This window comes from Monopterus albus, unplaced genomic scaffold (genome assembly GCF_001952655.1).
Source record: "Monopterus albus unplaced genomic scaffold, M_albus_1.0 scaffold9.1, whole genome shotgun sequence".
Lineage (NCBI taxonomy): Eukaryota > Metazoa > Chordata > Actinopteri > Synbranchiformes > Synbranchidae > Monopterus > Monopterus albus.
The window spans coordinates 2,515,515-2,531,106 of NW_018127889.1; the positions used below are offsets into that span (position 1 = coordinate 2,515,515).

The 15,592-nt window shown below is 39.2% G+C and overlaps 1 protein-coding gene across 3 annotated transcripts; it reads right to left on the minus strand.

The window, feature by feature from the left end:
• Positions 1 to 25: 25 nt before the first annotated feature.
• LOC109953326 (testis development-related protein) lies at positions 26 to 12,802 on the minus strand. Of its 3 annotated transcripts, XM_020588779.1 has the most exons (4): positions 12,374 to 12,802; positions 6,790 to 6,846; positions 3,009 to 3,124; positions 26 to 2,181 (listed from the first exon to the last, which is right to left on the minus strand). In XM_020588779.1, exons 1-4 carry the CDS (start codon positions 12,458 to 12,460, stop codon positions 1,743 to 1,745), a joined length of 699 nt encoding a protein of 232 aa, XP_020444435.1. In that variant the 5' UTR covers positions 12,461 to 12,802; the 3' UTR covers positions 26 to 1,742. The 3 variants fall into 3 exon arrangements, with proteins under 3 accessions (XP_020444435.1, XP_020444441.1, XP_020444449.1); XM_020588785.1 differs by lacking the exons at positions 6,790 to 6,846; positions 12,374 to 12,802 and adding an exon at positions 3,733 to 5,974; XM_020588793.1 differs by lacking the exons at positions 6,790 to 6,846; positions 12,374 to 12,802 and adding an exon at positions 3,760 to 5,972.
• Between the last annotated feature and the right edge of the window lie 2,790 nt (positions 12,803 to 15,592).

Below are 15,592 nucleotides of genomic sequence, written 5' to 3' on the forward strand. Positions count from 1 at the left end.
GGCTGCAAAGAATCAGAGCCAAATATTCAGACTAGATGTTTATTCTGCTTGAGAAAATGTGACCCAGTCTTTTAGTAAATAAATCCAGGGTACAGGCTGCAGGAAGCAGGCCTGTGTACACTTGTGGTTGCAATGAAGCAGACTTCAGTGTCAAATCCAGTAAACAGATTAAAGCAAAGGAAAGAAGAGAAGACTAAATGACAAAATGTTCAACAGCATGAATTTTAAGTTGCTTATTTACCTAAAAGAAAAAAGACATCACTACAGTAGAAATGAAATTACTCTTCGTTGTCCTTATCATCAGTCCTGTACAATAGTCCGATATGCAAACACACCATTAAAGGACTGAGCAGCTTTTTATTCTGCAGCACACAAACATTGCAGCAGCTGCACTGCTGGTGAAACTAATAGCATCCAGAGGCACTGGTTTGTAATTGGAAACCAGGAAATGTCTGAAAGCTAGTGCAGCACAGAACAGGTACTTTTGGTTGACCTACCTGCACCTGCATGGATATTGTGATGAGCACAGCGGGTCTCTTCAGAGCATCTGGCCTAGCTCAAATTTACAGCAAATACATGATGTCATTGTGCTGGTACAAGGCACTTCATGGCTGTATGCAGTTGATTCTTTTCTTATAAAACAAGTATTCAGAGTCTGGCTTTTATCTTTTCATCATTATATATTTTATAAATATTCAGTATCAGATTTAAACGTATCAGTCTAAAACAGTCACATTTATTATGCTGCATTCATGTCATAAGGGATGTGTCGCAGAGACGGGAAAGAGCCCCATTTAAAAAACTTGTGAGCAAGCTGGCTGCATGAGGATCAGAATACTTGGCACTTACAATATAAAACTACTGTATATCCTTTACAGTTGAATTTAATTACAATGAACTATGGTTTTTGGCTGCTGTAGGCCACCCATATTTGTTTGACTTTCAGGCACTACCATATTTGTAAATTCCAAGTCAGATATGTCATCGCCTTCAAAAAATGTTGGCATGAACACTATTTATGATAATTCCAATATGATATGTTTGGAGCATTACCCCCTTATGCTCCCAATACAACAGCAGAACTTCAACTCTCCATTTCAGTGTCATAATTCACTAAAGCAAACATGCATGTATGTCCACCCACTCTCTGTGAGAAAGTCTTCTTTTACTTCACACACACACTAGCATACACACACTGGTAGATCCAGATCCCAAAAGGTATTTCATAAGCTGTTTCATGATCGCACAGCCCATTACTAATATATAAGTTAAGGTTTTAACCTCACATTCTTTCTTCAGGTGCTGTAACTGCACAAACATAAGTGACCCGAAAGTCTTCAGTAGGAGTTTTGCATATTCTTCATTCATTCTCTACCAATGACAGCCACAACAATTACATGTAAATCACCTTTTACATATGTGGGCAATATAAAATATCTAAATGCTAGGACGGTGAATATCACACTTAATGTGGTACAGTAGTTTAAGGCTTATGTTTGTTCAGTGAAAAAGCCTGTTATATGTTGACATATAACATATAAAGCATATATTATATGTTGACAAACGTCATGTGTTATGTCTGGGGCTTTACTATAATATAGCATTTTGATACCAGTTGACAATAACACAGATTTCATCCATGACTAGTCTACGGAGACAAGCAGATACTTGGTTCAGGCTTTCATCCTCTTTACTGATGGGACACAGGTGAGGAGGGAGTGTTACAAAAGTTAAAACAGCTGCTATTTAAACCCCTCCCATGCGCTCTCTGACACAATCCCTCTGCTCATCCTGCTGATGCCAGCCAGCCTGACTTTGGCACGGGCTGTCCACCTAACACCGGCTGTTGAATCCTTGGAGTCCGACAGGTTAGTGTAGCGGGAGGAGTCCTCCTCCTGACCCCGACCTCCCCATGAGGCCAGTTCCAACGGGAGGCCTAGAGAATCGGGGAAAGGCATTTGCGAGACCCCTTTCTGGCTCCTCTCCTCTGGTGCTTCATCAGTAACGGTCTCAGTTAGGTTTTCCAAGTGAGGCGGTTCCCATCCTTCTATCTTCTCTGGTTTTTTAGTGGGAGAGATCTGTCTCATTGTCATAGTGACGCTTTCCCAGAAACAGTGGCCCTTCTCGGGCTTGTCCTTCTTCTCCTTCTCCTTCTCATCATCCTTGATTTTCTTGTGAGGCCTTTAGGGACAAATGAAAATTGGCAGAGAAGTTCAAATTGACTGTTGTACAAAATGTATTAAACAAACATTTACAAGGAGCTAACTTGGCCCCTCACATCCTAATTATAAATAGCACAGACTGGGCGGGGAATATTCTGCCAGCGCAGCCTGAAACTTTCCCCATACAACAAGCCATTATACAGGAATTCCTGGCTGTTTGTCACAGCAAGGTAACTGTCAGTTTTTCTCTTCACATGTTTTCCACTTCTCTAAGTGGTTTGAATGTTAGAACTGCTAGTGAATTAAGCTCTGTCTTACACATAAACAAATCCAAGTGGCTGAACATGACTTCGTTATTTCTAGTACGGCATAAACAACACCCAAGATAGCATGTAAAGTGTCCCCGTATGGTTTTCCCATAGTCCCACTGCCAACAGTCCAGTATCTGGGCTGCAGAAACCCTTCACAGTATGTGAGCAAGATGGAACCATTTGTTGTTAATAAAAACAACAAACCCTTATAGATACACTTCATCCTCTCCTCCATCAGTCTCTGTTGTTTGGGTCCATCTATTCTCCCTACTTGGTATTGCATCAAAAAGGAAATACGTGGTATCACACATCACTAGTTGACAAACAGTACAACATATTTACTCTGTAATAGGGTAGAAACAAAAAGGAAAACATTTATTTGCCATTTATTTTGTCTGTTAGCTTGTTTGTATAGCTGTCAGCCGCCTGCCATCATGTTGGCCATGTTGATTGCTGGGATAGTCTCTGCTGTCAGTAGAGTGGAACTAGTAGGAGGTATTTTGCAAAAATAAAGTTACTGTGTGTATAATCTCACCCTCTGCGGTCAGCCAGCTTGTCTCCGGTCAACAAGAAGTGCTCGTCATCTTTAGAAGAGAACATCTTCTTTTCCCTCCTATCTTTCTTGGATATAATCTTCTTCACCTTGACCTCCTGGCAGAAACCAGCAAAACAGACAGCATGGAATCTTCAATTGCATAACAGAAATTAATAACATCATCTGGTGCATGTTAGCTTGTTATCGCTGTTGAGTGATCTGTGAGTGATTCATGCGCCCTGAAGAAGAGGACTTTACAGGAATTTAGAAAAGCAGCCTGATAAATGGACTTTTTTTACAAACTTCTGCTATGGGCTTCATTAGTGTTCAACTAATTAAACATGCTCATTTTAAACCCCCTGTTTTCAAGGGGGAAACAACAAGCATGGCTTTGTCCAAAAGTAGCAAAATCGGTGTACCAGCACCTCATATAGTCGTAACTCACTGTATCTTGTTGGTTTAATACAAACCTTTGTGCTGTGTCTTTGTGCTAAGCTAAGCTAACCATCTGCTGGCTCTAGCCTTATTTATCTCACCTACCTCTTGGTAAGAAAGCCAATAAACATAGTTTACAAATAGTTGAAATGTTCCTTTAAGGTTCATTTAAAATGCTACAATAAATTATAGACAAAGAGATATTTTTATACCTATTGGACAAAAACGCTGTAACTTCAGATTCAGAAATCATATAAAGACAGAGTGAAAGAGCGTGAGCAGCACTGACTTGGCACACTTGCAGTGGAAGACCCACCAGTTTCTCTGAAACTCCCCGAGCCTTCCCCATCACATCAGAATTCCTCCCTGTTCTTGCAGCTTGCCACGTGCACAGATACCACACTCCTCAGCAATCATGGAACAAGCTCTATTTCTCTCTGTGCCTGGGAAGAATTCCCAATGTCTTTTGTCAAGGTCATAACATTTACTCCTACTCACATCCGTGCCTGCCCTTGCTTTACAGATATCAAAACATTCTCAGATTTCACAACATTATTTGATGAATATCTTTGACTCTGTTGACCCCCCCCCCCTTAAACTGCTTCTTTTGTTTCTGTATTTTACCTGTTGGAGACGTGGTCAATTCAAAGCACTGCATGCATGCAGAACAACAACACATAATTCAGATCTCTGTGCTTGAGACCAGAGGATGTGACAGCAGCTACAACAAGCAAACATACAGCTGGACATGAAAGCAGTCATTTCTCAAACCAAACAAGAAAACATACAATAAATCAGGTCTGAGATCAAACTTCAGAAAGTCCCAGTTTAGACTGCACAAACATTTAAAGAACACCTAATTCTCCCCGTCTTACTTCTCATTACAAGGAACATGCCTGTTGGGAAGAACACTGCCAGTTTCTATGAGTTTATTATGATTTTAAAAAGTACAAAATTTCATTGCCGCTGTTTCTACACTTTATGTCTCTCTCCTCAATCCCCTACTTGTTCCCTGTGTCGTTAGGCATAAGTTGGTTATCCAGCCTTGTATATCTTCCTGTTCAGCTTTTTTTTTTAGCATTAACCTCCAAGTTTCTATATTCAAAGCAGCTCACTGCCCAGTAATCTCTCCAGCCAGAAAGCAGGTAAACCAAGTCGCTTACTGAGTGTAGGGGAGCTTTATCTGCAGCTCCATGCCTGGCAAACAGTAGAGCTCTTATTGGACCAAATCCTTCCATCCATACCTCAAAGATGGAAGTTGGGGGATTAAGAGGCAATTCATTTTAGAAATACTCTATGAACTGTAGATTAAATTTTCCGTATACTTCAGTCTTTTTGGGAAATACTCTCATTTGCTTTCTTGAGGAGAGTTTAAAGAAAAGAAAGATAACATTCGCATATTCTTTCATTCGGTGTGAAGCTACAGCAGCAGCTGGTTAGCTTATCTTATCATAAAGACTTGAAATGGGGAAGCAGCTAGCCAATCTGTGACTGGAGAGTTGCTAAAAAAAATGTAATTATGGCACGGCATAGAAAGTAAAGGGTCCCTTTAAAACATCTTCAAGTGAGACACATGAATGGTTTGCAAACTTCGCGATAGATTTGATAGGGGAAAATGATTATATGGCACTTTAGGATAAAACTAATTCTGAAATCAGCCTTTTACAGCTAAAGGTAACCTCACCAACTACTCTGTGTATGCTAATATGAGCATAAAACAACCAGTGGTGGGATAATTGTAGCCTTCTACAGTGTCAGAGCAGCCTGTGGCTATTTTCAGCCTTGTTTTTTTCTCCACAGTGATTGTTCCCATCTAAAACACCCAGCTCCTCGAAAGAATGCTGCATTTCCTTCCCTTCTCTAGCCTAGCCAACCCTATCCTCACAAACAGGACAGGTCAAGAAATATAATTTGAGGACTAAGTCGCCTACAGCAGGGAGGCAGCCAGAGTTCAAAGACATTACAGCCGTATGTATGAGAGGTTGGTTCTTCTGCTTTAAACAGTCAGAGGCGTTCAGATATAAAGACCTCGCCGTAGAGTAAAAACTTGTTCTTTAACTGTTAACTCTATCTCACAAACAAAGACAGCAAATAATCTCATTCACTCAGCTGTAGATACAATTATCTGCACACACAAAGAGCTTATCCTCAGACCTGCATCATAAAGCCATTATTTACAAAGTTTACAGGGATGATGACAAAACTGATTTAGCTCTATGAATGTTTTTCCACTTACTTTGGCCCTTTGGCTAATTTACATCTTTAAAATTCAAACCTTTTGCTAATAAAAATACATTTTAATTGACCTTAAAGATATGCATCGTAAATGTTATTTTGGAACAAAGTTTGGGAATTCAGTTTTGGTTTGCACCAGCTATTTGTAAATCCATTGCTAAATTTGTGTGTGCAGACTTTCATGAGTTCTTAGAAGACTAGCTAATTTTACAGTAGTTACTTGACATATCAGGTGGTATCATTAAAATATTCAAATGTCTTGGCTAGTGAGAACAATCAAATATGTCAACAGAAATTCATTACTGCATCACAAACATGGAGAAAACTGTGCATTTCAGTATCATGCAGTGATGCACAGTAATGAAAACTGTGCATTTCAGTATCATGCAGTTTAAATGTGGGAAATATTTGATAACACAGTCGGTCTAAAATTATTTGTTAACATTGATATTAGGCAGCTTTTTGATTCATATCAACCATATACCATTTTTGTTCTTTAAAAAAATGTGTAATATATTATCAAGCTAACATTAGTTTTGTCCCTTGGTTCCGTTAGCTATGTAACAGTTTTACCTGGCAGTAGCTGTGTGTAACTGCGAGTCTAGTCTAACATTAATGTGGTGTAACTCTGTTTACTTCATTGGTATTAAACCACTGTAATCATAATTCTAACAATAGCACCAATCTCACACCACAGATCTTAACTGGGAGTTTTAGTATAAGGATAAAAGTGCATGCACATGCAATATACATTACAGTAACACAAACAAGACAGTTTTCCGATGAGAAGGTTAGGGATAACGCAGGCAATGATAGCTGGAGGCTGGTGTGTTTACAGAGAAACACTGCAGCCTCAGCAGTCCTTTGACTCTCCTGCTTTACTGTGAAACACTTATTTAAAGTGTATGAAAGTTTTTGCTGATGTAAGAATGAAAAAAAAGAGTGTGATGTCATGTGTGTGATATTGTGTGTGTGTACAGAGGAGTGCATGTCTCTGAGGAACAACTGTTCGAGGTAGAACGGTGTAAATTACATAGAGTAAATGTTTGAAAGCAGATAATGTGTTTGTGTCTGTGTTATGTCCAAATAGCTGTGAAGTTGTACTGTTTACCTTTGATACTTCAGTGACAGCTTCCTCCTCCTCTTCCTCTCCTTCTATGTCCTTGTCCTAACACACACATACACACACGCAGACCAGTAGTGAGTTAACACAAATACCAACCCCCCAACGCAAACACACACACCATCCACACTTTACAGCAGGGCTGTGTGAGTGTGGAGTGTGTGCAGGCTTTCCTGTTAAACAAAGGTAAACCTTTTTAGAGCCGTAACATAAACACAGTGTTTGGAGTGTGGAGCTGGATGGGCAGATGGATGGAGGACTGATGAAGATGAGGGGAAGCCACTAAGCTCAGAGGGCAGATTTAAACAAAAGAGGGAGAAAACAAATCCATGACCTATTAACAGTACTCTGGGTATTTAAGCCAAGTTATTTTGGCTCCATTGTGATTCAGGCTTTTCTCCCCTATTTTCCTCTATCCTCTATCCTTTGTATAATATTATTGTTACACTTGCTATTTTGTCACATGAAGCACTATAATTGTGTTCTGAAAAGTGATATAAAGCGACTAATAATAGCAATAATGATTAAGAGCTGTAGGCCTCAGTTTTGTCATTTGGCCTGGAGTCTAACTTGACTCCTGGGGACCTTGACTTGTACAGTATGTTTGCTATAAACTGTGCACACTAATTATCCTGCCTCCTCAAATGATTTCACTTTCACAGTCATTTATTACATACTTTTGGTATGCCTCTCTTTAGTTGTATGGATCTATAGGGACAATAGGTTGAACTGATTTTAATTATAGAGGCTGGACTCCCAAAAGACATACGTACCTTAAAATCTGAAAGCAAAAAGACTCCTTTTGAAATCCCTGAATATTTGAAAATAAATCAGCCAGTGTCTGACAGACCTTACATGACCCCACACATTGAATTAAAGTGATCTCAGCCATTTGAGAAACCAGATTAACAGCATTTTGAAAAGGAAATTATCAACTACATTTATTTGTTTACCATCAGCATTTAGAGACTTAAAAGATTAACATCTTGACTAACTAGATTTTATTTTGTAGCTCAAGGAACTACATTATATGGATATAGTTGAGCATGAAAATGTTTAAACACTAATAAACTGACAATGTACAATGACACTTGTTCAATACAATAAGATACAATGCATCCCCTTAGGGAAATAAATCATTTTTCAAATATTTGAATGAATCCTATACCACAAACTAGGAACTATAATGGGGAATGCCATCTTGGTCCTCTGTCAAACATAGAGCATACAGTCTTGAGGCATAGTCACGTAACTAACTCTCTTTTTTTAACTTAGCAATGTTTTTACCTTAGAAATCCATTTTGACTCATGCGCTGTTGTCATACATTTGCAGTATGTCTTTGAAGACTTATGATGACTTGACTTGATTTGGACATGCCCCCCAAAGACTTAAATATATTAACTCATAAGAGGAGGGCAGTAAGAAGTCATCAGATGTGCGGCTGAGCCTGAGATTACTGAAGTGGAACCAGAATTCCAGTAAAATGATCAAAGGTGTATGAACTTCAAACTGTAAACTCCATGAGAGAACGATAGAACTGGTGGTTGGACATGTCTGAGCAAAGTTTGCTGGCTTTCCGCTATCTGAGGTGATCAAAAACACACAGTCACATATATTGATTGCTGACTGCTGACCTAAAAGCATTAACAACTTGAAACAGGGCGAGAGAGTGAGAAGGAGATTCAGGGGGAGAGAAAGTCATGTTTCATTAAAATACTCTTGTAATGACACAGACCAAGGGTTCTGCTTTCACACCTCGGGGGGGCCATTTTTTCCTCCTTTGTCTGTCTCTCTTGCCTTCTCTGACTGGGTCTGTAAGTGTGTGAATTTTAGCACCGTGTTGTGTTTTAAAAAAGCCAGTTTACTAGGCAATAGAGATGCACAGTGAATTTCAATACCAAAGCACCAATAGCTTTCACAGAGTCCTCACACACCAACAATACACAAACACAGGGACACAGAAAATACGGGAAACTACAGTACCTCACCTTTTTGCACAAGGCTCTCCTTTCTGTACTCTAGAGTCAGCCAGCCTGGCTGTTTTTCCATATTCTCATTCTTTGTGCTAAGCTAACTGTATTATGGCTGCAGCTAAATATTTAGCATTCAATTATGAGTGTGGTGTCAACTTTCTTATGTAAACCAGAGTAAGAAAGCAAATAACTCTATTTTGCAGAATATCAAATGTTGCTTTAAATCTAAAAAGCATTCAGACAAAACTTTTTTGACATTAAGATGATTTGGTTTGAGCTTGTAAGACAAAAGTCACATGTTTGATTTAGATGGTGCTAACCCTGTCCCCTTCAACAGATAATTCACTCAGTTTTACCTTTCCTTCATTGTCACCAGTAATCATTTAGATGTGAGGCAGTCTGGAGTACCTGCACAGACCTGACCTGTACTCTTATGATCGCTCTTTACAAGGCAGACCAGTGGATTATGAGTGGTGTTGCTGAAGTATTCAGGTGTGTTACTGCTTTAAGCCACACACAAACAGACACACACACACACCTCCTGCGAGCTCACAGCTGTCTCTTTCAGCCCGTTGAACTTCAAAAGAGGGTGACTGAAAGCAAAGCTGCAGCACAGGGCCTGCTGTCACCCTAGAGTACTGTGAAGGGAGGAAAGGCGGTGACTTCAAATCCCACATTTTGTCTCACTCCTTCTCCCTTCTTTCTCACTCTTAATCTGTTGACTTGTCTGTAATTACTTGTCTGCCTCTACCTGTCTACCTACTCATATCTGGTGCTCAGTTTTGATTCCCTTTATCAGCACAGCATGTAAATGATCTGTTCTGCAATGACCCATAGCAGAGCATGCATTTCTGGCACAACTTCACATACCAGTGCCAAAGTGCACTAAGAAGAGAAAATGGTTAAACTTCCAGCAACACTTGCAGTATAAGGAACATTTTTAGTGTCAGACCATTGTTTGGGTTGTGCCCGCAGTGACCCTGATGCAAAATGTAAAAACAAAGAGACCCAATGTGTTATCTTGCAATGAATAGGAACATATGACATTTAGATTAAGTGTTTTAAGAAATTATTACATTGTAAAATAAGACAAATAACAGTAGTGTTATTTAATGTTACAGGAATGGGTTGTGAAGGTTACCAGTTCAATTCCAGCACCACCAGGATGAATGTGGGTGGAGAAAGTATCCTTGAGAAAGGCCCTTTATCCCCAAGCTGCACAGCAGATCAGATTGTGGTTGTGCTGGGCGGTTTTCAGTGGTGTGTGTGTGTGTTCTTGTACGGACCTTTTTTTTGCTACAGAGTGAGGACTCTTGTACTGACCTTTTTTTTGCTACAGAGTGAGGACATGTTTGAAAAGTGAGGATAGTTTGACTGGTCTTCACTTTCTCACTTTTTGAAATGGCTTTTTGAAGGTTAAGACTTGGTTTTAGGGTTTAGGTAGGACATAGGTTTAGGCATTTAGTTCTAATGTAGGAGCCATTTCAGTTGTATTGTATGTAACCCATACTGCATGTAATACAGTATGCGTTGTTATGTTTACACCTCCAACCACAAAGGGGCGCTTCCTTTTTTGGATAATGGAAAGCTGTATTTCAGGAAGTCAGGGCTGAGGTTATCTTCAGGTGCTGATAGTTTTTGAACATGCTCCACACTGCACCCGAGTCTTGATTATGATTAAATGTTTAGTGTTGTGCCTTTTGTGGAGTATCATCCTGTTCTATGTACAGGACTACAGTGGACACCACTAAAGATCAGCGAGTGGTGACAAACTGGGAGCACCGCCTGAACGGATTCCCACAATAGCAGCCCCTCAGTGGCTTTTAGCAAATAGTGACTAAACCCTGAATTCATCTTACATTTCCTTTTATGAAGCATTCATGTTTATGAAATATTTTTCAAAGTCAGTCTGGTATGTTAACTTTGGTGACTTCAAGATCTCTGAAAGAAAGTGGCTAAACAGAATGTGGGCATGACATGGAAATAATCTGCTTTACTCTGTCACTGTGATGCAGACTTGATAGTGTAGCTAACTTGATTTGAATAAAAGGAAGGAAAAGACTGCATTTCCAGACAGTGTTGTCACAACATTTAATCCTGGCTTCATCCTGTATCACTGCTGGATTGGTTGTGCCTCCTCACGATGTTTGTGATGTTTTATTATCTAACCCCTGACCCCTGGATGTACTTTACTCCCATGGTGACTCGAGGATACCTCCTGATCTCTTTACTAAGGAATTCTGAGATGCCCTTGCTCTGATTTCAGATCAGCTCTGGTCACCCAAGTCAAACTGAACTGGCTGGTTCCAAGGGTGGATATTAAGAATGGCCCATAATACCCAGCCAAAGGTCACAGGTCTCGATGTTATCACAACAGTAGATGAAAAATGCTGGGAAATGGTTGGTTAATGTTCCATTTTGCACACTGTATAACACAATCATCCATCCACTGCTGCTGTAACACTGATGAAACCAAAAGTTGGACAATAAAATTGCCATAGTTTCCCAATTTAACTTTTTTCACCTGTTAAAAATATTTTACAAGTGCAGTATTTAATTTAGTTCAGTGTTTCAAATTCTAGCATTTTAACACTTGTCACTGTGGACATATCCACAGTGGAAGGATGTTTACAAGAAGCTCCAAAAATGCTTATGTGTGTATCTTTGAATGAATTCTCCCGTGTGCCACAACACCATGACACAGCCCAGATGCTTGTGCTGATACAAAGGCTCTGAGGCCTCATCTGGGAAATGTGGGTTTGTACATATGAGCTTTGTTGTGTATGTCTCCTTCTCTGTTTCCAGTGACACAGAATTGCCTGTAAAGGTCCAGTGAAAAATACTGCATAAGCACAACAAAGCCTGTTATGAGCTATTCCGTGGCTGTCACAACCCTGACCTTTACGGTTAGAGTGACTTTTGCTACTTGCTTTCTCATGTTGTATCACTATATACCCCCGTTTTTTTCCAACAAAGAACATGTGATACCCTTTTTCAGCATCATATTTAAATATCTTTAGAATATTCATCTAAAATATGTTAGAGCTGATATGGTTCTTTCTATGGAGACTCAGCTTTCTTTGGTTTCTCGGTATGTTCTCTCACTTTTCTCCTCAGCTGACAGGGGTTTAAGCAATTTCCTTCACCTCCCCCTGCTCCACAATCTCAATTTAACAACTTAAGGTGTATGTTCCATCACTTATTTAAATTCATTAACTTTTTAAAACGTATTGTAGGTGAGAACCGGTTTTATGCCCAATGTATGATGCTTTATTTAGATTATAACTGATTTATTTTGTATTTAGTGTAGAATTTCTATATAGCTTATTTATAACATGCCCATCCCAAGTTGATTTAGTCTAAAATTTAATTTAGTTTTTACAAACAATTTAAAACCTGGCATCACAACTGTGTCAACTTTGCTGTTAAGCCTCATAGTTTTGATGTCACTTGTTTCAAAGAAAGAAAATCCTAACAATGGGCTGAACAAGCAATATATCTCAGTGTAGTACAAGTACACACTATGATTTTACCAGTTTAGCCTGTCGTTTAAAGGCAGTAATGAATACCGTTTCCTCTTCCCCCGTCTCATTATTACCTTGTAGGAGTGATGATAATGCCAGGACATGTCGTCTTCCTCCGACGCGTAATCCACCAGCACCTTACTCTTACTCTTTTTAAACATATCTCCAAAACAAACCGTCTTTGTCTTTTTGAAAATACGTCGTTCAAAAATGTCCTAAGTTTAACCTGAACTTTGGTCCCGTTTTGTCCTTTCTTCTGGGCAGATCGCAGCGACGCACCGAAGCGCGTTCGGCTCTGTGTTTATTTCTCCAGCAGCAAATCTAAAAACAGCTTATTCATTCACAGGGGTGTCAGGAACTAGGAGCTTTCTTTTATCTTTTTTCGTTTCGTAAGTGTTTGGCGAGTGTTTGGTGCGTTTTTACGCAGCTCGACCACCTGGACCTCAAACCGTCGCTCCTCCCATATCGCCCCGATCCTGTTCCTTGAAGTTGCCATAGCAGAAGGAGGAAGGGGTCATACCTCTCATCTCTGTCCAGTGCAAGTACTGAGCTACACACTCATGCAAAATAATATGAAACGGATATTTGGAAGCTGCTGCCTGCCACACAGGGAAACACTGCAGTTCCCTAGTCACATTTTACAAATGTAGTTTTCTGATTTGTGTTTGAATTATGCTTTCAGTGTTTTTACACTAACCCACACTACCAGTCAAACGTTTGGACACATTTCCCCAAACTTATGAGTGGAGTACTCAGATCCTTAACTTTAGTAAATGTATGATTAAAACGATGTAAAATGCATCATTACATGTAAATGTATAACTTAATTAAGTAGACCCAGGCATCTGGGGCCGGTTTAAATTTTTCATTCATTCACTGTTAGAAGAATGTATTGACGTAACATCGTGAGGTATTTTGGCCAAAGGTCTTTTATCTCCCAACCTTCAAAATAAACCAGATGTAAAACAACAAAATCAATTCATTAGTCAGAGCTTGTCATATCCTTTGTTTGGGAGTTCTTGCCATAAAACAACTGGATCATAAGTTGGTTTTAATATTATTGTTAAAGGCCGATCTTGTATTTACTGTAGACAGAGGCTGTTTGCTGTATTAAATACAGTCCACTGTTCTGTATTTAATCTCCACTAGAGACACATTAATGATTGTCCTTCTTGCAGATCAAGTACAAATGTGAACATAATGTGGTAAACTAACGCATGACAGGGTTTTGGGGGGTTTCATCTCTGTGTAGTTGTCTAAAAGTAAACAACAAATGGGAAACAAATGATACATTATGCTGGACAGCTGACCTCTTAGAATAGCTACAGTAGCTCCGTTTAAGACGGCTCACCTGATTTAAAGGTCTTTAACTTCTCGTTTCAATGTGCACATTGTACAGTAAGCAGGTTGGGAATGTGGATCAGCAGATATGTTAATAAATTACAGTAAAAACTATAGTGCAGCAAGATGAAACACACAACTCTGTGTTTGACAGGGTTTTTCTATGTTATGAAATTGTGGCTTTTTGAATCACACAAGGTGTTATGTAGTGTTGCCCACTGTGGATAATCTGAGTTTTAACAATGGAATGATTTTATTACAGCAGCTGGAATCAGCTCCAACACAGCAACAATCATTTGTTATCTTAGTTGCCCTGTTATATGTTTGAGCCAACTATGTCCTTGTTCTCTAGTGTTCACTATTAATTGCTTTTACATATTCAGGTGTCAGGACTCTGTTAGTGTGTTTACACCTTTTAAGGTGTAAACAGTGCCAGCTGACACAAGCCATGAGGATGTGTCCATTGCCTGGCAGGTCAGTGACCCTTGACACTGAAGGTCATCTCTGAGTCAACTGTTCATTTGAGACCCCAGCTTGCACATGCATTCCCACAGTATCTCTACAGAGATTTTTTACATTTGAGGTGGCCCTGCTTAATTGGGCTTCGCTGAAATGTTAGAGCAACTACAAAGTGTTAGAAAATGTTAGAAAATGAAAGGGCCAAAGTTTATGTAAATCATAGCCTTTTCTTAATATTATAAGCATAATTAATCTTTTATAATAACAATCAATCACACAATTAGTTTTATGTGAGTGTGGTGGCCTGTAGTGACAAACCCACAGAGCATTATCAGCTGGCTCTACATTTCCCATCAGCTCTTTAGAGCTTTAGCATCTTTCAACTCATTGTTTTGATTTTCTACTGTGCACCTCTAATGTTTGGATTCACACTCATAGTGCTTTTAGCAGCAACAGGCTGCTGTTTTCTGTGAAAAAAAGCCAGAAACCCACTGTACAGGGTACAGGTTACAGGTCAACACTGAAAGCAACGAGTATAAATGTTTTTTTCAGTTTAAGTACAAAAGATGGGGGTTTATCAGGTCACCTATACTGTCTATGCACATTCCAGACTTTGTCTTATAAACAGAGCTACTTGTAGATGGAAACTCAGCTGCTCATAATAGAGATCTGGCTTTTAGGCCTGTTGTGGTTACACAGCAAACGAAAGGAGCCGGCTGAGATTAACTGCGGCTCAGCAACTATCTGAGATTCACAGGTCACAGAGTTCTCCTGCAGAAACCCATGGGACCTCATCAAAACCTGTTAGCCAAGAACAGAGATTAAAGCTTTAATCATATTCACAGGCCAACTCTCAAAGATGGTCCTTAGAGACTTTTTGATTGGAGCCTTAGTGAACACTTGGCATCAGAAGACTGAGGTAAGTATGCTATATAATTTTAAATGGTCTGAAATGTCTAAAATGCAGGTATATATGTTAATTTGATTTGAGTTTTAATAAAATTTCAGTTTAAGGTTAGATTTACTAAAAAAAAGGTCAAATGTTAGTGTAAGAAAGATGTTTCCAAATAAATCATTAGTAGGAAAGCACATAATAAATTATAGATGTTGTAGGGCCTAACTCTACAATTTCAATCCAAACAAAATCATTACTATAAGTGCTTTCCTCCCTTTAAATATCTTGTTCAAATACTTTTTTTTTTTTAAACTTCATTTTACTCAGTTAGTATAAAAAGATACAGTTGGTTAATAGTTGGTTGGTCAACAGAAGAATGTTAATCTTTCTCCCTTCCATCTTGTTTTTCTCACACTTGTTTGCATCTTAAAATGGCTGTGCCTGTTTGTCAATGACAGCCTCATTAAACACTGCTCTCCGTCAGAAAGGTGGACAGAGAAAAGCAGAATGTGAGACAAAGTCTTTGCCAGGAAAATGTCAAAGGTCAGAGACAGAAACAGTGGGGGTTAGGCCTTGGAAAAGTAAAACATCTTGGGGG